General features: G+C 39.3%; 1 protein-coding gene across 1 annotated transcript in view; it reads right to left on the bottom strand.

Annotated features, from left to right (window-relative positions):
- LOC139586016 (tonsoku-like protein) overlaps positions 1–23,157 on the bottom strand; it is a 41,592-nt gene that overhangs the window by 1,803 nt on the left and 16,632 nt on the right. The window contains exons 4-5 of the mRNA XM_071419139.1: positions 11,584–11,755; positions 2,349–2,491 (exon numbers count right to left, since the gene is read on the bottom strand). Of these exons, the coding sequence (XP_071275240.1) occupies positions 2,349–2,491; positions 11,584–11,755 (315 nt within the window). The remainder of the gene's footprint in view (positions 1–2,348; positions 2,492–11,583; positions 11,756–23,157) is intronic.

The raw sequence follows: 23,157 nt of genomic DNA, 5'->3' as shown, positions 1-23,157 counted from the left end.
CTTTTCCCCCATTTTGGTGCCATTTTTTGCCCTTTTTTTGCATTTTGCTGCCATTTTTGCCCTTTTAGCCCCATTTTTTACCCTTTTACCCCCATTTTGCTGCCAATTTTTGTCATTTTTTTGCATTTTGGTGCCATTTTTTGCCCTTTTACCCCCATTTTAGTGCCATTTTTGCCATTTTAGCCCCATTTTTTGCCCTTTTACCCCCATTTTATCCCCATTTTTTGCCCTTTTATCCCCATTTTGGTTCCATTTTTCCCCCTTACCCCCATTTTGGTGCCACTTTTTACAATTTTAGCCCCATTTTTTTACCAATTTATTTCCCTTTTACCCCAATTTTAGCTCCATTTTTTGCCCCCATTTTTTCCCCTTTTCCCCCATTTTGGTGCCATTTTTTGCCCTTTTGGTGCCATTTTTTGCCCTTTTACCCCCATTTTGCTGCCATTTTGGTGCCCTTTTTTTGCATTTTAGTGCCACTTTTTACCATTTTAGCCCCATTTTGGTGCCACTTTTTCCCATTTTTTGCCCTTTTAACCCAATTTTTGCCCCATTTTTTGCCCTTTTACCCCCATTTTGGTTCCATTTTTTGCCCTTTTACCCCCATTTTTTTCCCTTTTAGCCCCATTTTTTTGGCCTTTTTTTTGCCATTTTACCCCCATTTTGGCGCCATTTTTTGCCATTTTAGCCCCATTTTGATGCCATTTTCAGCAATTTTAGCCCCATTTTGGTTCCATTTTTTGCCCTTTTAGCCCCATTTTGGTGCCATTTTTTGTCCTTTTTTTGCAATTTTAGTGCCATTTTTTTGCCCTTTTTGGTTCCATTTTGGTTCCATTTTTTTGCCCTTTAAGCCCCATTTTGCTGCCACTTTTTGCCCATTTTAGCCCCATTTTTTGCCCTTTTAGCCCCATTTCGGTGCCATTTCATTTTGGTGCCATTTTTTGCCATTTTAGCCCCATTTTTTGCCCTTTTTTTGTATTTTAATGCCACTTTTTTCCCCTTTAGCCCCATTTTGGTGCCACTTTTTGCCCTTTTGGTGCCTTTTTTTGCCATTTTAGCCCCATTTTGGTGCCATTTTTTGCCCTTTATTTTTGCATTTTAGTGCCATTGTTTGGCTTTTTACCCCCCTTTTAGCCCCATTTTGGTGCCGTTTTTTGCCATTTTACCCCCATTTTTTAACAATTTTTTCCCTTTTAGCCCCATTTTAGTGCCCATTTTTTGCAATTTTACCCCCATTTTTTGCCATTTTTGCCCTTTTTCCCCCATTTTGGTGCCACTTTTTCCCTTTTACCCCCATTTTTCTGCCATTTTTTGCATTTTAGTGCCATTTTTTTCCCTTTTAGCCCCATTTTTCTGCCATTTTTTGCCCTTTTACCCCCATTTTGGTGCCACTTTTTGCCACTTTTTGCCATTTTACCCCCATTTTTTACCAATTTTTTTCCATTTTAGCCCCATTTTGCTGCCATTTTTTTGCCCTTTTTTTGCATTTTGGTGCCATTTTTTTGCAATTTTACCCCCATTTCAGTGCCATTTTTTGCCCTTTTTTTGCATTTCAGCCCCATTTTTGTGCCCTTTTAGCTCCATTTGGGTTCCATTTTTTGCCCTTTTATCCCCATTTTGGTGCCACTTTTTGCCATTTTAGCCCAATTTTTTGCCATTTTTTGCAATTTTAGCCCCATTCTGTTGCCATTTTCAGCAATTTCACCCCCATTTTGCTGCCATTTTTCACCCTTTTTTTGCATTTTAGTGCCATTTTTTCCTCTTTTCCCCCATTTTGGTGCCATTTTTTTTGCCCTTTTTACCCCCATTTTTGCCTTTTTTTTGCCATTTCAGCCCCATTTTGCTGCCATTTTTTACCTTTTTTTGCATTCTGGTGCCATTTTTTGCCCTTTTTTCCCCATTTTGGTGCCATTTTTGCCCTTTTACCGCCATTTTTTTTCCATTTTTTGCCCTTTTAACCCAATTTTTGCCCCATTTTTTGCCCTTTTAGCCCCATTTTGTGACCTTTATTTTTGCATTTTAGTGCCATTTTTTGCCATTTTAGCCCCATTTTAGCCTCATTTTTTGCCCCCATTTTGGTGCTGTTTTGGTTCCATTTTTTGCCCTTTTAGCCCCATTTTTTGCCATTTTTTGCCATTTTAGCCCCAGTTTGGTGCCATTTTTGCCCTTTTTGCCATTTTTTCCCTTTTACCCCCATTTTAGTGCCATTTTTTGCCCTTTTACCCCCATTTTTTCCCATTTTTTGCCCTTTTAACCCAATTTTTGCCCCATTTTTTGCCATTTTTTGCCCTTTTTGCCCCATTTTTTGCCCTTTTATCCCCATTTCAGCCCCATTTTTTTCCATTTTTTGCCCTTTTTTTGCCCTCTGGCTGCACTGACCGTGCCGCAGGCCGTGCCGGGCTCTCTGTCCGTCCGCTCTGTCCGTCTGTCCCAGGCTCAGGGCCCGGCTCAGCGCCCGCCGGGCGCCCTCGAAATCCCCCAGGGACAGCAGCACCTGCAGGGGAAATGGGGATCAGAGAGCCCAAAAACACTGCAGGGAATGGGGGGAAAATCCCCAAATTTACCCCAAAAAAATCCCCAAATTTACCCCAAAAATATCCCAAAATTTACCCCAAAAAAATCCCAAAATTTGCCAAAAAAAATCCCAAAATTTACCAAAAAAACCCCAAAATTACAAGGGAAAATTCCATGGAATTGTGGGGAAAAATCCAGAAATTCCAGGGAAAAAATCCCAAAATTTACCAAAATAAAATCCCAAAATTACAAGGAAAAATTCCATGGAATTGTGGGAAAAAATCTGGAAATTCCGGGGAAAAAATCCCAAAATTTACCAGAAAAAAATCCCCAAATTTACCACAAAAAAAATCCCAAAATTACAAGGGAAAATTCTATGGAATTATGGGAAAAAATCCCGAAATTCAAGAAAAAAAAATCCCAAAATTTACCACAAAAAATTCCCAAAATTACAAGAAAAAATTCCATGGAATTATCAAAAAATCCCCCCCCAAAATTCCATGGAATTATGGAAAAAAATCCAAAAATTCCAGGAAAAAAATCCCAAAATTTACCAAAAAAAATCCCAAAATTACCAAAAAAAATTTCCATGGAATTATGGAAAAAAATTCTGAAATTCCAGGAAAAAATCCCAAAACTCAAAAAAATAAATGAAAAAAAAAAAATTCCAAAATTACAAAAAAAAATTCTATGAAATTATGGAAAAAAATCCTGAAATTCCACAAAAAAAATCCCAAAATTTCAATTAAAAAATTTCTATGGAATTATCAAAAAAATCCAGAAATACCAAAAAAAATTCTATGGAATTATGGAAAAAAATCCCAAAAATTACAAAAAAAATCCCAAAATTACAAAAAAAAATTCTATGGAATTATGGAAAAAAATGTCCTGAAATTCCTGGAAAAAAATCCCAAAATTACAAGAAAAAATTCCATGGAATTATCAAAAAAAATCCTGAAATTCCAGGAAAAAAATCCCAAAATTTACCACAATAAAATCCCAAAATTTACCAAAAAAAAATCCCAAAATTACAAGAAAAAATTCCATGGAATTGTGGGAAAAAATCCTGAAATTCCAGAAAAAAAATCCTGAAATTACAAGAAAAAATTTCTATGAAATTATGGGGAAAAATCCAGAAATTCCAGAAAAAAAATCCTGAAATTCCACAAAAAAACCCCTAAAATTTACCAAAAATTCTATGGAAAAATTCTATGGAATTATGGAAAAAAATCCCAAAATTCCAGGGGAAAAGTCCCAAAAATTACAAAAACATCCCAAAATTATAAAAAAAATTCCATGGAATTATGGGAAAAAATCCTGAAATTCCAGGAAAAAAATCCCAAAATTACCAAAAAAATTCCATGGAATTGTGGGAAAAAATCCTGAAATTCCAGGAAAAAAATCCAAAATTTACCACAAAAAATCCCAAAATTTACCAAAAAAAAATCCCAAAATTACAAGAAAAAAATCAATGGAATTATGGGGAAAAATCTGGAAATTCCAGGGAAAAAAATCCCCAAATTTACCAGAATAAAATCCCAAAATTTACCAGAAAAAAAATCCCAAAATTTGCAAAAAAAATCCCAAAATTTACCACAATAAAAATCCCAAAATTGCAAGGAAAAATTCCACCCCTAAAATTGCATGGAATTATAAAAAAAAATCCTCCCCAAAATTTCATGGAATTATCAAAAAAAACCCCCTGAAATTCCAGAAAAAAAATCCCAAAATTACAAAAAAAAAATTTCCATGGAATTATGGAAAAAAAATCCCAAAATTTACCAAAAATTCTATGGAAAAATTCTATGGAATTATGGAAAAAAATCCCAAAATTCCAGGAAAAAAATCCCAAAATTACCAAAAAAATTCCATGGAATTATGGAAAAAAATCCTGAAATTCCAGAACAAAAATCCCAAATATATTTTAAAAAAAATCCCAAAATTTACCAAAAAAATCCCAAAATTACAAGGAAAAATTCTATGGAATTGTGGGAAAAAATCCTGAAATTCCAGAGAAAAAATCCCAAAATTTACCAAAATAAAATCCCAAAATTACAAGAAAAAAATTCCATGGAATTATGGGAAAAAATCCAGAAATTCCAGGGAAAAAAAAATCCTGAAATTCCAGAACAAAAATCCCAAAATTTACCAGAGAAAAATCCCAAAATTACAAGGAAAAATTCCATGGAATTGTGGGAAAAAACCCCCAAAATTTACCAAAAAAATACCAAAATTACAAGGAAAAATTCTATGGAATTATCAAAAAAATATCCTGAAATTCCAGGAAAAAAAATCCCAAAATTACCAAAAAAATTCTATGGAATTATGGAAAAAAAATCCTGAAATTCCAGAACAAAAATCCCAAAAATTACAAAAACATCCCAAAATTATAAAAAAAAATTCTATGGAATTATGGAAAAAAATCCTGAAATTCCAGGGAAAAAATCCCAAAATTTACCACAAAAAATTCCCAAAATTACAAGGAAAAATTCCATGGAATTATGGAAAAAATTCCCAAAATTTACCAGAAAAAAATCCCAAAATTTACCAAAAAAAAATCCTAAAATTTACCAAAAAAATCCCAAAATTACAAGGGAAAATTCCATGGAATTGTGGGAAAAAATCCGGAAATTCCAGGGAAAAAATCCCAAAATTTAGCAGAAGAAAATCCCAAAAATTCCACAAAAAAAACCCCAAAATTTACCACAAAAAAAATCCCAAAATTACAAGAAAAAATTCCATGGAATTATGGGAAAAAATCCTGAAATTCCTGGAAAAAAATCCCAAAATTTACCAAAAAAAATTCCCAAAATAACAAGAAAAAATTCCATGGAATTATGGGAATAAATCCCGAAATTCCAGGGAAAAAAAATCCCAAAATTACCAAAAAAAATCCCAAAATTTACCAAAAAAATTTCCCAAAATTACAAGGAAAAATTCCATGGAATTATGGGGAAAAATCAGGAAATTCCGGGAAAAAAATCCCAAAATTTACCAAAAAAAATCCCAAAATTACAAAAAAATTCCATGGAATTATCAAAAAAAATTCCTAAAATTTCCCCTCCCAAAATCCCCTGGAGTTACCAAAAATTCCTAAAGAATTAAATAAAAAAATCTCAAAATTAATAAAAATAAAAAATTTCCCAAAAATCCCCAAAAAATCCCAAAAATTCCCAAAAAATTCCCAAAAATTCCCAAAAAATTCCCAAAAAATTCACAAAAATTCCCTAAATTTCCAAAATTCTACAAATACCTGAACAGTCAAAAAAACCACCAGGAAAATCCTAAAAAATTTTGCAAAAAATGACAAAAAAATGACAAAAAAATGCCCAAAAAATTGGGAAAAAACCACAAAAAAATTCCAAAAAATTCCAAAAAATTTTCCCAAAAAAGTTCTTAAAAAATTCCAAATATTTCCCAATAAAAAGTGAAAAAACACCAGGAAAATTTCTAGAAAATTCCCCCAAAAAATCTGCAAAAAAATTAGAAAAAATTACAAAAAAACCCCACAAAAATTTTGCAAAAAATCAAAAAAAAAAGGAAAAAAAATCCCCAGAAAAATCTGAAAAAATTTCACAAATTTTCCATAAATTCCTAAAATTTTAGAAATATCTGGGGAGTCAAAAACACCTGGAAAATATTTTTAATAATTACAAATATAGCAAAAAAATCACCAAAAAAATCGACAAAAAATTCCAAAAATTCCCTAAAAATTCCCAAAAAATTCCCCAAAAAATTTAAAAAAATTCCCCAAAAAAAGTTCTAAAAAAATTCCAAATATTCCCTAAAATAACCAATCAAAAGTGGAAAACCACCAGGAAAATTTCTAGAAAATTCCCCAAAAAAATTACAAAAAATGACAAAAAAATCACAAAAATTTGCCAAAAAAATCCAAAAAAATTCCTAAAAAAAGTCCCCAAATTTTCCATAAAATCCCCAAATTCTGAAAATATTTAATCAGTCAAAAAACACTTGGGAAATCTCAAAAAAATCCCCAAAAATTTGCCAAAAAATAGCAAAAAATCGCAAAAAAATAACAAAAAATCAAAAAAAAACCCCAAAAAAATCCTGAAAAAATCCCAAAAAAATTCCCCAAATCCCTCAATAAATGGTGGGAAAATCCTGGGAAAAAAATTTAAAAATTCCCAAAAAATTCCTAAAAAATGTCATAAAAAAAGGCAAAAAATCGCAAAAAATGCCCAAAAATTCCAAAAAAATTGCCCAAAAAATCCCAAAAAATTCCCCAAAAATTCCCCAAATCCCTCAATAAATGGTGGGGAAATCCTGGGAAAAAATTTTTAAAAATGCAGGAAAATCCCAAAAAAATGACACGAAAATGGCAAAAAAATCACGAAAAAATTCCCAAAAAATCCCTCAAAAAATCCCAAAAAAATCCCAAAAAATCCCAAAAAATCGCTAAAAAATCCCTCAAAAAATCCCTCAAAAATCCCAAAAAAATCTAAAAAAAATTCCCCAAATCCCTCAATAAATGGTGGGAAAAAATTTTAAGAAATGCAGGAAAATCCCAAAAAAATGACGCGAAAATGGCAAAAAAATCGCAAAAAATCGCCAAAAAATCGCCAAAAAAATCGCCAAAAAATCCCCAAAAATTCCCCAAAAAATTCCCCAAATTGACCAATGAAAAGTGGAAAAAAAAACAGGAAAATTTTTAGAAAATTCCCAAAAATTCTGCCAAAAAAAATTCCAGAAAAATCAGAAAAATTTGCAAAAAATCCCCAAAAATCGCTAAAAAATCCCTGAAAAAAATCCCAAAAAAATCCCAAAAAATTCCCAAAAATTCCCCAAATCCCTCAATAAATGGTGGGAAAATCCTGGGAAAAAATTTTAAAAATCCAGGGAAATTCGTAAAAATTGTTGGGAAAATTGCGAAAAATCGCAAAAAATGCCCAAAAATTCCAAAAAAATTCCAAAAAAATTCCAAAAAAAATTCTGAAAATTTCCCCAAATTGCCCAATCAAAAGTGGAAATAAAATAGGAAAATTTTTTGAAAATTCCCAAAAATTCTGCCAAAAAAAATTCCAGAAAAATCAGAAAAATTTGCAAAAAATCCCCAAAAATCGCTAAAAAATCCCTGAAAAAAATCCCAAAAAAATCCCAAAAAATTCCCCAAATCCCTCAATAAATGGTGGGAAAAAATTTTAAGAAATGCAGGAAAATCCCAAAAAAAAGATGCGAAAATGGCAAAAAAATCGTAAAAAATGCCCAAAAAATCCCCAAAAAAATCTCCAAAAATTCCCAAAAAATCCCCCAAAAATTCCTCAAATTGCCCAATCAAAAGTGGAAATAAAACAGGAAAATTTCTTGAAAATTCCCAAAAAATCTGCCAAAAGAATCCCAAAAAAATCATGAAAAATCCCAAAAAAATCCCAAAAAAATCCCAAAAAATCGCTAAAAAATCCCTGAAAAAAACCCGAAAAAATCCAAAAAAAATCCCAAAAATTCCCAAAAAATCACAAAAAAATTCTAAAAAAAATTCCAAGAAATTTCCCCAAATTGCCCAATCAAAAGTGGAAAAAAACCAGGAAAATTTCTTGAAAATTCCCCAAAAAATCTGCCAAAAAAAGTCTGAAAAAATCACAAAAAATGGCAAAAAATCCCCCCCAAAAAACCCAAAAAAATTCCCAAAAACTTCCCCAAATCCCTCAATAAATGGTGGGAAAATCCTGGGAAAAAATTCTAAAAAAATCCAGGAAAATTCCAAAAAAATGTCGTGAAAAATGGCAAAAAAATAGTAAAAAATGCCCAAAAAATCCCAAAAAAATCCCAAAAAATTCCAAAAAAATTCCCAAAAAAATTCCCAAAAAATTCCCCAAATTGCCCAATCAAAAGTGGAAAAAATCCAGGAAAATTTCTTGAAAATTCCCAAAAATTCTGCTAAAAAAAATTTGAGAAAAATCGCAAAAAATCCAAAAAAAATCCCAAAAAATTCACAAAACAACCCCGAAAAAATCCGAAAAAATCCGAAAAAAAATCCCAAAAAATTCCCCAAATCCCTCAATAAATGGTGGGAAAAAATTTTTAAAAAATCCAGGAAAATCCAAAAAAAATGGCAAAAAAATTGCAAAAAATTGTAAAAAATCGCCAAAAAATTCCCAAAAAAATTCCAAAAAATTCCCCAAATTGCCCAATCAAAAGTGGAAAAAAAACAGGAAAATTTCTCGAAAATTCCCCAAAAATCCTGACAAAAAAATTGCAGAAAAATCCCAAAAAATGAAAAAAAAATCCCAAAAAATCGCTAAAAATTCACAAAAAATCCTGAAAAAATCCCCAAAAAATTCCCCAAATCCCTCAATAAATGGTGGGAAAATCCTGGGAAAAAATTTTTAAAAATCCAGGAAAATTCCTAAAAAAAGTCGTAAAAAACGGCAAAAAATCGCGAAAAAATTGTAAAAAATCCCAAAAAAATTCCCCAAAAAATCCCAAAAATTCCCCAAAAAATTCCCCAAATTCCCTAATCAAAAGTGGAAATAAAATAGGAAAATTTCAGGAAAATTCCCCAAAAATCTGCCAAAAAAATTTCCAGAAAAATCGCAAAAAATCCCCAAAAAATCCAAAAAAATCGCAAAAAAATTCACAAAAAATCCCAAAAAAATCCCAAAAAAATCCCAAAAAATTCCCAAAAATTCCCCAAAAATCCTGGAATGTTCTGGAATGTTCTCACCTGTCCCAGGTGGGCCTGGGCCTCCCCCTGCAGCCGGGGCTCCACAGGGACCCTGAGAATTCCCCAAAAACCCCAAAAAATCCCCAAAAAATCCCCCAAAAAATCGCAAAAAAATTCCTCAAATTGACCAATCAAAAGTGGAAAAACACCAGGAAAATTTCTCGAAAATTCCCAAAAATTCTGCCAAAAAAATTCCGGAAAAATCACAAAAAATTCAAAAAAAATCCCAAAAAATTGCAAAAAATTCACAAAAAAAACCCGAAAAAATCCCAAAAAAATCCCCAAAAAGTCCCAAAAAATTCCTAAAATCCCTCAATAAATGGTGGGAAGAAATTTTAAAAAATGCAGGAAAATCCAAAAAAAATGATGTGAAAACAGCAAAAAATCGCGAAAACATCGTAAAAAATCCCCAAAAAATTCCAAAAAAAATCCAAAAAAAATTCCAAAAAATTTCCCCAATGAAAAGTGGAAAAACACCAGGAAAATTTCTCGAAAATTCCCCAAAAATCTGCCAAAAAAAATTCTGAAAAAATCACAAAAAAAATCATAAAAAATCACAAAAAATCCCAAAAAATCGCTAAAAAAACCCCGAAAAAATCCGAAAAAAATCCCAAAAAATTCCCCAAATCCCTCAATAAATGGTGGGGAAAAATTTTTAAAAATCCAGGAAAATCAAAAAAAAAAAAGACGCGAAAATGGCAAAGAAATCGTAAAAAATGCCCAAAAAATCCCCAAAAAAATCTCCAAAAATTCCCAAAAAATCCCCCAAAAATTCCTCAAATTGCCCAATCAAAAGTGGAAAAACACCAGGAAAATTTCTTGAAAATTCCCAAAAAATCTGCCAAAAGAATCCCAAAAAAATCACAAAAAAATCCCAAAAAATCCCAAAAAATCCCCAAAATTCGCTAAAAAATCCCCGAAAAAATCTGAAAAAAAATCCCAAAAAATTCCCAAAAATTCCCCAAACCTCCCGGAATGTTCTGGAATGTTCTGGAATGTTCTGGAATGTTCTCACCTGTCCCAGGTGGGCCTGGGCCTCCCCCTGCAGCCAGGGCTCCCCGAGTTTCCGGGCGCAGTCGTGGCTCCACAGGGACCCCAAAAAATCCCCCAAAAAATTCCAAAAAATTTCCCCAAATTGCCCAATCAAAAGTGGAAATAAAATAGGAAAATTTCAAGAAAATTGCCCAAAAATCCTGACAAAAAAATTCCGGAAAAATCACAAAAAATTCAAAAAAAATCCCAAAAAATTGCAAAAAATTCACAAAAAATCCCAAAAAAATCCCAAAAAATTCCCAAATATCTCAAAAAATGGTGGGAAAATCCTGGGAAAAAATTTTAAAAATTCCCAAAAAATTCCTAAAAAATGTCGCGAAAATGGCAAAAAATCGCAAAAAATTGTAAAAAATCCCAAAAAAATTCCCAAAAAAATTCCTCACATTGAGCAATGAAAAGTGGAAAAAAACCAGGAAAATTTCTCGAAAATTCCCCAAAAATCCTGACCAAAAAATTCCGGAAAAATCACAAAAAATTCAAAAAAAATCCCAAAAAATCGCTAAAAAAAACCTGAAAAAAACCTGAAAAAATTCCCAAAAATTCCCAAAAAATTCCCAAAAATTCCCCAAAAATCCTGGAATGTTCTGGAATGTTCTGGAATGTTCTCACCTGTCCCAGGTGGGCCTGGGCCTCCCCCTGCAGCCGGGGCTCCACAGGGACCCCAAAAATTCCCAAAAAATCCCCCCAAAAAATCAAAAAAAATCGCAAAAAAAACCCCAAAAAATTCCCAAAAAAATTCCAAAAAATTTCCCCAAATTGCCCAATCAAAAGTGGAAAAACAGCAGGAAAATTTCTCGAAAATTCCCCAAAAATCTGCCAAAAAAATTCAAGAAAAATCGCAAAAAAATCCCAAAAAATCACTAAAAAATCCCCGAAAAAAAACCCGAAAAAATCCCAAAAAATTCCCCAAAATTCCCCAAACCTCCCGGAATGTTCTGGAATGTTCTCACCTGTCCCAGGTGGGCCTGGGCCTCCCCCTGCAGCCGGGGCTCCCCGAGTTTCCGGGCACAGTCGCAGCTCCACAGGGACCCCAAAAAATTGCAAATAAATCCCAAAAAAATCCCAAAAAAATCCACAAAAAAATCCACAAAAAATTCTAAAAAAATTCCCCAAATTGCCCAATCAAAAGTGGAAAAACACCAGGAAAATTTCTCGAAAATTCCCAAAAAATCTGCCAAAAGAATCCCAAAAAAATCACAAAAAATCACAAAAAATCCCAAAAAATCCCCAAAATTCGCTAAAAAATCCCCGAAAAAATCTGAAAAAAAATCCCAAAAAATTCCCCAAAATTCCCCAAACCTCCCGGAATGTTCTGGAATGTTCTGGAATGTTCTCACCTGTCCCAGGTGGGCCTGGGCCTCCCCCTGCAGCCGGGGCTCCCCGAGTTTCCGGGCGCAGTCGCGGGCGTGGCCGAGGCTCCTCAGGGATCCCTGGAGGTCCCGGGAGCGCTGCAGGAGCAGCCCCAGGTTCAGGTGGGCCCGGAATTGATCCTCCAGGGACTGGGAGGCACTGGGGGAAAAACGGGAGAAAATTCCGGGAATTTTGCTTCTAAATGTCCTAAAAATGGAAATTCCCAAAATCCCAATCTCCCCCAAAAAAATCCCATCCCAAAATTCCCCAAATCCAATCCCAAAACTCCCAAAACTCCCACAATCCTCTCCCAAATTCCCTCTGGAACCTCCAAATTCCAGCCCAAAACCCCCAAAAATCCCCCCCAGAATTCCCAAAAATCCATTCCAGAAATCCCAAAAACCCCAAAATCCCATCCCAAAGTTCCTAAAATCCAATCCCAGAATTCCCAAAATCCCAAATCCAATCCCAAAATCCCCAAATCCAATCCCAAAACTCCCAAAACTCCCAAAATCCTCTCCCAAACTCCCTCTGGAACCTCCAAATTTCCAGCCCAAAACCCCCAAAAATCCCCCCAGAATTCCCAAAATTCCATCCCAAAGTTCCTAAAATCCAATCCCAAAATCCCCAAATCCATTTCCAGATCTCCAAAATTCCCCAAATCCCATCCCAAAACTCCCAAAATCCTCTCCCAAATTCCCCCTGGAAGCTCCAAATTCCAGCCAAAAACCCCCAAAAATCCTCCCCAGAATTCCCAAAATTCCATCCCAAAAATCTCAAAATCCCCAAAATCCAATCCCAAAGTTCCTAAAATCCAATCCCAAAATTCCCCAAATCCATTCCCAGATCCCCAAAATCCCCAAATCCAATCCCAAAACTCCCAAGAGCTCCCAAAATCCTCTCCCAAACTCCCTCTGGAAGCTCCAAATTCCAGCCCAAAACCCCCAAAAATCCCCCCCAGAATTCCCCAAAATTCCCAAAATCCATTCCCAGATCCCCAAAATCCAATCCCAGAATTCCCAAAATTCCCCAAATCCAATCCCAAAACTCCCAAAATCCTCTCCCAAACTCCCTCTCGAAGCTCCAAATTTCCAGCCCAAAACCCCCAAAAATCCCCCCCCAGAATTCCCAAAATTCCATCCCAAAATTCCCCAAAATCCAATCCCAAAATCCCCAAAATTCATTCCCAGATCACCAAAATTCCCAAATCCCATCCCAAAATCCCCAAATCCAATCCCAAAACTCCCAAGAGCTCCCAAAATCCTCTCCCAAACACCCTCTCGAAGCTCCAAATTCCAGCCCAGAACCCCCAAAAATCCCCCCCAGAATTCCCAAAATTCCATCCCAAAATCCCCAAAATCCCCAAAATCCAATCCCAAAGTTCCTAAAATCCAATCCCAAAATCCCCAAATCCATTCCCAGATCCCCAAAATTCCCCAAATCCCATCCCAAAATTCCCAAAATCCTCTCCCAAACTCCCTCTCGAAGCTCCAAATTCCAGCCCAAAACCCCCAAAAATCACCCCCAGAATTCCCAAAATTCAATTCCAGAAATCCCAAAATTCCCAAAATCCAATCCCAAAATTCCCTAAATCCATTCCCAGATCCCCAAAATCCCCAAATCCAATCCCAAAATCCCCAAATCCAATCCCAAAACTCCCAAAACTCCCAAAATCCTCTCCCAAATTCCCTCTGGAAGCTCCAAATTCCAGCCAAAAACCCCCAAAAATCACCCCCAGAATTCCCCAAAATTGCCCAAAATCCAATCCCCAAGTTCCTAAAATCCCATCCCAGAATTCCCAAAATCCCAAATCCAATCCCAAAATTCCCCAAATCCAATCCCAAAACTCCCAAGAGCTCCCAAAATCCTCGTCCAAATTCCCTCTGGAACCTCCAAATTTCCAGCCCAAAACCCCCAAAAATGGTCCCCACAATTCCCAAAATTCCAGCCCAAAAATCCCAAAATCTCCAAAATCCAATCCTAAAGTTCCTAAAATTCCAACCCAGAATTCCCAAAATCCCCAAATCCAATCCCAAAATCCCCAAATCCAATCCCAAAACTCCCAAAACTCCCAAAATCCTCTCCCAAACTCCCTCTGGAACCTCCAAATTCCAGCCCAAAACCCCCAAAAATCCCCCCCCAGAATCCCCAAAAATCGCTCCCAAATCCCCCAAACTCCCTCCAAAGCTCCCAAATCCCCTTCCCAGCATTCCCAGCATTCCCAAAATTCCCGGAATTCCCGGATTTTCCCCGTACTCGGCCCAGTGGAGGCTGTCCCAGAGCAGCCTGGAGCATTCCCAGGGCTTCCCCAGCCGGGGAACCCCCAAACCCCAACCCCAAAATGGCCCAAAATTCCACCCCAAAATTTCCAAAATCCCCAAAACCAATCCCAAAATTCTCCAAATCCATTCTCAGATCCCAGAAATCCCAAAATCCCATCCCAAAATCCCCAAATCCAATCCCAAAACTCCCAAAATCCTCTCCCAAATTCCCTCTGGAACCTCAAAATTCCTGCCCAAAACCCCCAAAAATGGCCTCCAGAATTCCCAAAATTCCACCCCAAAAATCCCAAAATCTCCAAAATCCAATCCTAAAGTTCCTAAAATCCCAACCCAGAATTCCCAAAATCTCAAATCCCATCCAAAAATCCCCAAATCCAATCCCAAAACTCCCAAGTGCTCCCAAAATCCTCTCCCAAACTCCCTCTGGAAGCTCAAAATTCCAGCCCAGAACCCCCAAAAATCCCCCCCAGAATTCCCAAAATTCCATCCCAAAATCCCCAAAATCCCCAAAATCCAATCCCAAAGTTCCTAAAATCCAATCCCAAAATCCCCAAATCCATTCCCAGATCCCCAAAATTCCCCAAATCCCATCCCAAAATTCCCAAAATCCTCTCCCAAATTCCCTCTCGAAGCTCAAAATTCCAGCCCAAAACCACCAAAAATCACCCCCAGAATTCCCAAAATTCAATTCCAGAAATCCCAAAATTCCCAAAATCCAATCCCAAAATTCCCTAAATCCATTCCCAGATCCCCAAAATTCCTAAAATCCCATCCCAAAATCCCCAAATCCCATCCCAAAACTCCCAACAGCTCCCAAAATCCTCTCCCAAATTCCCTCTGGAAGCTCCAAATTCCTGCCCAAAACCCCCAAAAATCCCCCAAAAAATCCCCCCCAAAACCCCCCAAAATCGCTCCCAAATCCCCCAAACTCCCTCCAAAGCTCCCAAATCCCCTTCCCAGCATTCCCAGCATTCCCAGAATTCCCGGAATTCCCGGATTTTCCCCATACTCGGCCCAGTGGAGGCTGTCCCAGAGCAGCCTGGAGCATTCCCAGGGCTTCCCCAGCCTGGGAACCCCCAAACCCCAACCCCAAAATCCCCAAAATTCCACCCCAAAAATCCAAAAATCCCCAAAATCCAATCCCAAAATCCCCAAATCCATTCCCAGATCCCCAAAATTCCTAAAATCCCATCCCAAAATCCCCAAATCCAATCCCAAAACTCCCAAGAGCTCCCAAAATCCTCTCCCAAATTCCCTCTGGAAGCTCCAAATTCCAGCCCAAAACCCCCAAAAATCACCCTCAGAATTCCCAAAATCCAATCCCAGAATTCCCCAAAATCCCCAAATTCAATCCCAAAGTTCCTAAAATCCAATCCCAAAATCCCCAAATCCATTCCCAGATCCCCAAAATTCCCCAAATCCCATCCCAAAACTCCCAAAATCCTCTCCCAAATTCCCTCTCGAAGCTCAAAATTCCAGCCCAAAACCCCCAAAAATCACCCCCAGAATTCCCAAAATTCAATTCCAGAAATCCCAAAATTCCCCAAATCCAATCCCAAAATTCCCCAAATCCATTCCCAGATCCCAGAAATCCCAAAATCCCATCCCAAAATCCCCAAATCCAATCCCAAAACTCCCAAGAGCTCCCAAAATCCTCTCCCAAATTCCCTCTGGAAGCTCCAAATTCCAGCCCAAAACCACCAAAAATCACCCTCAGAATTCCCAAAATTCCATCCCAGAAATCCCCAAAATCCCCAAAATCCATCCCAAAGTTCCTAAAATCCAATCCCAAAATCCCCAAATCCATTCCCAGATCCCCAAAATTCCCCAAATCCCATCCCAAAACTCCCAAGAGCTCCCAAAATCCTCTCCCAAACTCCCTCTCCAAGCTCCAAATTCCAGCCCAAAACCCCCAAAAATCCTCCCCAGAAATCCCAAAAATCGCCCCCAAATCCCCCAAACTCCCTCCAAAGCTCCCAAATCCCCTTCCCAGCATTCCCAGCATTCCCAGAATTCCCGGAATTCCCGGAATTTCCCCGTACTCGGCCCAGTGGAGGCTGTCCCAGAGCAGCCTGGAGCATTCCCAGGGCTTCCCCAGCCTCGGAACCCCCAAACCCCAACCCCAAAATGGCCCAAAATTCCATCCCAAAATTTCCAAAATCCCCAAAACCAATCCCAAAATTCTCCAAATCCATTCTCAGATCCCAGAAATCCCAAAATCCCATCCCAAAATCCCAAAATCCAATCCCAAAACTCCCAAAATCCTCTCCCAAATTCCCTCTGGAACCTCAAAATTCCTGCCCAAAACCCCCAAAAATGGCCTCCAGAATTCCCAAAATTCCACCCCAAAAATCCCAAAATCTCCAAAACCCAATCCTAAAGTTCCTAAAATCCCAACCCAGAATTCCCAAAATCTCAAATCCCATCCCAAAATCCCCAAATCCAATCCCAAAACTCCCAAGAGCTCCCAAAATCCTCTCCCAAATTCCCTCTCCAAGCTCAAAATTCCAGCCCAAAACCCCCAAAAATCACCCCCAGAATTCCCAAAATTCAGTTCCAGAAATCCCAAAATTCCCCAAATCCAATCCCAAAATTCCCCAAATCCATTCCCAGATCCCCAAAATCCCCAAATCCATTCCCAGATCCCCAAATTCCCCAAATCCAATCCCAAAACTCCCAAGAGCTCCCAAAATCCTCTCCCAAATTCCCTCTCCAAGCTCAAAATTCCAGCCCAAAACCGCCAAAAATCCCCCCCAGAATTCCCCAAAATTCCCCAAATCCATTCCCAGATTCCCAAAATCCAATCCCAGAATTCCCAAAATTCCCCAAATCCAATCCCAAAACTCCCAAAATCCTCTCCCAAATTCCCTCTGGAACCTCCAAATTTCCAGCCCAAAACCCCCAAAAATGGCCTCCAGAATTCCCAAAATTCCACCCCAAAAATCCCAAAATCTCCAAAATCCAATCCTAAAGTTCCTAAAATCCCAACCCAGAATTCCCAAAATCTCAAATCCCATCCCAAAATCCCCAAATCCAATCCCAAAACTCCCAAGAGCTCCCAAAATCCTCTCCCAAACTCCCTCTGGAAGCTCCAAATTCCAGCCCAAAACCCCCAAAAATCACCCCCAGAATTCCCAAAATTCCATCCCAGAATTCCCTAAAATCCCCAAAACCAATCCCAAAGTTCCTAAAATCCAATCCCAGATCCCCAAAATTCCCCAAATCCCATCCCAAAATTCCCAAATCCAATCCCAAAACTCCCAAAACTCTGAAAATCCTCTCCCAAATTCCCTCTCCAAGCTCCAAATTCCAGCCCAAAACCCCCAAAAAATCCCCCCCAGAATTCCCAAAATTCCATCCCAGAATTCCCCAAAATCCCCAAAATCCACCCCAAAGTTCCTAAAATCCCATCCCAAAATCCCCAAATCCATTCCCAGATCCCCAAAATTCCTCAAATCCAATCCCAAAACTCCCAAGAGCTCCCAAAATCCTCTCCCAAATTCCCTCTCGAAGCTCCAAATTCCAGCCCAAAACCACCAAAAATCCCCCCCCAGATTTCCCAAAAATCCATCCCAAAATTCCCCAAAATCCCCAAAATCAATCCCAAAATTCCCAAAATTCATTCCCAGATCACCAAAATTCCCAAATCCAATCCCAAAATCCCCAAATCCAATCCCAAAACTCCCAAAACTCCCAAAATCCTCTCCCAAACTCCCTCTGGAACCTCCAAATTCCAGCCCAAAACCCCCAAAAATCCCCCCCAGAATCCCCAAAAATCGCCCCCAAATCCCCCAAACACCCTCCAAAGCTCCCAAATCCCCTTCCCAGCATTCCCAGCATTCCCAAAATTCCCGGAATTCCCAGATTTTCCCCATACTCGGCCCAGTGGAGGCTGTCCCAGAGCAGCCTGGAGCATTCCCGGGGCTTCCCCAGCCTGGGAACCCCCAAACCCCAACCCCAAAATGGCCCAAAATTCCACCCCAAAATTTCCAAAATCCCCAAAACCAATCCCAAAATTCTCCAAATCCATTCTCAGATCCCAGAAATCCCAAAATCCCATCCCAAAATCCCCAAATCCAATCCCAAAACTCCCAAAATCCTCTCCCAAATTCCCTCTGGAACCTCAAAATTCCAGCCCAAAACCCCCAAAAATGGCCTCCAGAATTCCCAAAATTCCACCCCAAAAATCCCAAAATCTCCAAAATCCAATCCTAAAGTTCCTAAAATCCCAACCCAGAATTCCCAAAATCTCAAATCCCATCCCAAAGTTCCCAAATCCAATCCCAAAACTCCCAAGAGCTCCCAAAATCCTCTCCCAAACTCCCTCTGGAAGCTCCAAATTCCAGCCCAAAACCCCCAAAAATCACCCCCAGAATTCCCAAAATTCCATCCCAGAATTCCCTAAAATCCCCAAAACCAATCCCAAAGTTCCTAAAATCCAATCCCAGATCCCCAAAATTCCCCAAATCCCATCCCAAAATTCCCAAATCCAATCCCAAAACTCCCAAAACTCCCAAAATCCTCTCCCAAACTCCCTCTGGAACCTCCAAATTCCAGCCCAAAACCACCAAAAATGGCCTCCAGAATTCCCAAAATTCAATTCCAGAAATCCCCAAAATCCCCAAAATCCATCCCAAGGTTCCTAAAATCCAATCCCAAAATCCCCAAATCCATTCCCAGATCCCCAAAATTCCCAAATCCCATCCCAAAACTCCCAAGAGCTCCCAAAATCCTCTCCCAAACTCCCTCTGGAAGCTCCAAATTCCAGCCCAAAACCCCCAAAAATCACCCCCAGAATTCCCAAAATTCCATCCCAGAATTCCCTAAAATCCCCAAATTCCATCCCAAAGTTCCTAAAATCCAATCCCAGATCCCCAAAATTCCCAAAATCCCATCCCAAAATCCCCAAATCCAATCCCAAAACTCCCAAAATCCTCTCCCAAATTCCCTCTGGAACCTCAAAATTCCAGCCCAAAACCCCCAAAAATGGCCTCCAGAATTCCCAAAATTCCACCCCAAAAATCCCAAAATCTCCAAAATCCAATCCTAAAGTTCCTAAAATCCCAACCCAGAATTCCCAAAATCTCAAATCCCATCCCAAAGTTCCCAAATCCAATCCCAAAACTCCCAAGAGCTCCCAAAATCCTCTCCCAAACTCCCTCTGGAAGCTCCAAATTCCAGCCCAAAACCCCCAAAAATCACCCCCAGAATTCCCAAAATTCCATCCCAGAATTCCCTAAAATCCCCAAAACCAATCCCAAAGTTCCTAAAATCCAATCCCAGATCCCCAAAATTCCCCAAATCCCATCCCAAAATTCCCAAATCCAATCCCAAAACTCCCAAAACTCCCAAAATCCTCTCCCAAACTCCCTCTGGAACCTCCAAATTCCAGCCCAAAACCACCAAAAATGGCCTCCAGAATTCCCAAAATTCAATTCCAGAAATCCCCAAAATCCCCAAAATCCATCCCAAGGTTCCTAAAATCCAATCCCAAAATCCCCAAATCCATTCCCAGATCCCCAAAATTCCCAAATCCCATCCCAAAACTCCCAAGAGCTCCCAAAATCCTCTCCCAAACTCCCTCTGGAAGCTCCAAATTCCAGCCCAAAACCCCCAAAAATCACCCCCAGAATTCCCAAAATTCCATCCCAGAATTCCCTAAAATCCCCAAATTCCATCCCAAAGTTCCTAAAATCCAATCCCAGATCCCCAAAATTCCCAAAATCCCATCCCAAAATCCCCAAATCCAATCCCAAAACTCCCAAAACTCTGAAAATCCTCTCCCAAATTCCCTCTGGAACCTCAAAATTCCAGCCCAAAACCCCCAAAAATGGCCTCCAGAATTCCCAAAATTCCACCCCAAAAATCCCAAAATCTCCAAAATCCAATCCTAAAGTTCCTAAAATCCCAACCCAGAATTCCCAAAATCTCAAATCCCATCCCAAAGTTCCCAAATCCAATCCCAAAACTCCCAAGAGCTCCCAAAATCCTCTCCCAAACTCCCTCTGGAAGCTCCAAATTCCAGCCCAAAACCCCCAAAAATCACCCCCAGAATTCCCAAAATTCCATTCCAGAATTCCCCAAAATCCCCAAATTCCATCCCAAAGTTCCTAAAATCCAATCCCAGATCCCCAAAATTCCCAAAATCCCACCCCAAAATCCCCAAATCCAATCCCAAAACTCCCAAAACTCCCAAAATCCTCTCCCAAACTCCCTCTTGAAGCTCCGAATTCCAGCCCAAAACCCCCAAAAATCCCACCCAGAATTCCCAAAATTCCATCCCAGAAATTCCCCAAAATCCAATCCTAAATTTCCTAAAATTCCAACCCAGAATTCCCAAAATCCCCAAATCCCATCCCAAAATCCCCAAATCCAATCCCAAAACTCCCAAGAGCTCCCAAAATCCTCTCCCAAATTCCCTCTAGAAGCTCCGAATTCCAGCCCAAAACCCCCAAAAATCACCCTCAGAATTCCCAAAATTCCATCCCAAAAATCCCAAAATCTCCAAAATCCAATCCTAAAGTTCCTAAAATCCCAACCCAGAATTCCCAAAATCTCAAATCCCATCCCAAAATCCCCAAATCCAAACCCAAAACTCCCAAGAGCTCCCAAAATCCTCGTCCAAATTCCCTCTCCAAGCTCCAAATTTCCATTCCAAAACTCCCAAAACCCCCCCCAGAATTCCCAAAATTCAATCCCAGAATCCCCCAAAATCGCCAGAATCCAATCCCAAAGTTCCTGAAATCCATTCCCAGATCCCCAAAATTCCCCAAATCCCATCCCAAAATCCCCAAATCCAATCTCAAAACTCCCAAAACTCCCAAAATCCTCTCCCAAACTCCCTTTCGAAGCTCCAAATTTCCAGCCCAAAACCCCCAAAAATCCCCCCAGAATTCCCAAAATCCAATCCCAGAATTCCCCAAAATCCCCAAATTCCATCCCAAAGTTCCTGAAATCCATTCCCAGATCCCCAAAATTCCCCAAATCCCATCCCAAAATCCCCAAATCCAATCCCAAAACTCCCAAAACTCCCAAAATCCTTTCCCAAACTCCCTCTCGAAGCTCCAAATTTCCAGCCAAAAACCCCCAAAAATCCTCCCCAGAATTCCCAAAATTCCATCCCAAAAATCTCAAAATCCCCAAAATCCAATCCCAAAGTTCCTAAAATCCAATCCCAAAATTCCCCAAATCCATTCCCAGATCCCCAAAATCCCCAAATCCATTCCCAGATCCCCAAATTCCCCAAATCCAATCCCAAAACTCCCAAGAGCTCCCAAAATCCTCTCCCAAACTCCCTCTGGAAGCTCCAAATTCCAGCCCAAAACCCCCAAAAATCCCCCCCAGAATTCCCCAAAATTCCCAAAATCCATTCCCAGATTCCCAAAATCCAATCCCAGAATTCCCAAAATTCCCCAAATCCAATCCCAAAACTCCCAAAATCCTCTCCCAAACTCCCTCTCGAAGCTCCAAATTTCCAGCCCAAAACCCCCAAAAATCCCCCCCCAGAATTCCCAAAATTCCATCCCAAAATTCCCCAAAATCCCCAAAATTCAATCCCAAAATCCCCAAAATTCATTCCCAGATCACCAAAATTCCCAAATCCCATCCCAAAATCCCCAAATCCAATCCCAAAACTCCCAAGAGCTCCCAAAATCCTCTCCCAAACTCCCTCTCCAAGCTCCAAATTCCAGCCCAGAACCCCCAAAAATCCCCCCCAGAATTCCCAAAATTCCATCCCAAAATCCCCAAAATCCAATCCCAAAGTTCCTAAAATCCCATCCCAAATTCCCCAAATCCATTCCCAGATCCCCAAAATTCCCCAAATCCCATCCCAAAATTCCCAAAATCCTCTCCCAAATTCCCTCTGGAAGCTCCAAATTCCAGCCCAAAACCCCCAAAAATCACCCCCAGAATTCCCAAAATTCCATTCCAGAATTCCCCAAAATCCCCAAATTCCATCCCAAAGTTCCTAAAATCCAATCCCAGATCCCCAAAATTCCCAAAATCCCACCCCAAAATCCCCAAATCCAATCCCAAAACTCCCAAAACTCCCAAAATCCTCTCCCAAACTCCCTCTTGAAGCTCCGAATTCCAGCCCAAAACCCCCAAAAATCCCACCCAGAATTCCCAAAATTCCATCCCAGAAATTCCCCAAAATCCAATCCTAAATTTCCTAAAATTCCAACCCAGAATTCCCAAAATCCCCAAATCCCATCCCAAAATCCCCAAATCCAATCCCAAAACTCCCAAGAGCTCCCAAAATCCTCTCCCAAATTCCCTCTAGAAGCTCCGAATTCCAGCCCAAAACCCCCAAAAATCACCCTCAGAATTCCCAAAATTCCATCCCAAAAATCCCAAAATCTCCAAAATCCAATCCTAAAGTTCCTAAAATCCCAACCCAGAATTCCCAAAATCTCAAATCCCATCCCAAAATCCCCAAATCCAAACCCAAAACTCCCAAGAGCTCCCAAAATCCTCGTCCAAATTCCCTCTCCAAGCTCCAAATTTCCATTCCAAAACTCCCAAAACCCCCCCCAGAATTCCCAAAATTCAATCCCAGAATCCCCCAAAATCGCCAGAATCCAATCCCAAAGTTCCTGAAATCCATTCCCAGATCCCCAAAATTCCCCAAATCCCATCCCAAAATCCCCAAATCCAATCTCAAAACTCCCAAAACTCCCAAAATCCTCTCCCAAACTCCCTTTCGAAGCTCCAAATTTCCAGCCCAAAACCCCCAAAAATCCCCCCAGAATTCCCAAAATCCAATCCCAGAATTCCCCAAAATCCCCAAATTCCATCCCAAAGTTCCTGAAATCCATTCCCAGATCCCCAAAATTCCCCAAATCCCATCCCAAAATCCCCAAATCCAATCCCAAAACTCCCAAAACTCCCAAAATCCTTTCCCAAACTCCCTCTCGAAGCTCCAAATTTCCAGCCAAAAACCCCCAAAAATCCTCCCCAGAATTCCCAAAATTCCATCCCAAAAATCTCAAAATCCCCAAAATCCAATCCCAAAGTTCCTAAAATCCAATCCCAAAATTCCCCAAATCCATTCCCAGATCCCCAAAATCCCCAAATCCATTCCCAGATCCCCAAATTCCCCAAATCCAATCCCAAAACTCCCAAGAGCTCCCAAAATCCTCTCCCAAACTCCCTCTGGAAGCTCCAAATTCCAGCCCAAAACCCCCAAAAATCCCCCCCAGAATTCCCCAAAATTCCCAAAATCCATTCCCAGATTCCCAAAATCCAATCCCAGAATTCCCAAAATTCCCCAAATCC

Source organism: Agelaius tricolor, unplaced genomic scaffold, assembly GCF_023055355.1.
Source record: "Agelaius tricolor isolate 1412-34295 unplaced genomic scaffold, bAgeTri1.0.p SCAF_100, whole genome shotgun sequence".
NCBI lineage: Eukaryota > Metazoa > Chordata > Aves > Passeriformes > Icteridae > Agelaius > Agelaius tricolor.
Note: the sequence above shows the minus strand (reverse complement) of the source record. Positions and strands in the feature narration are given on the sequence as shown.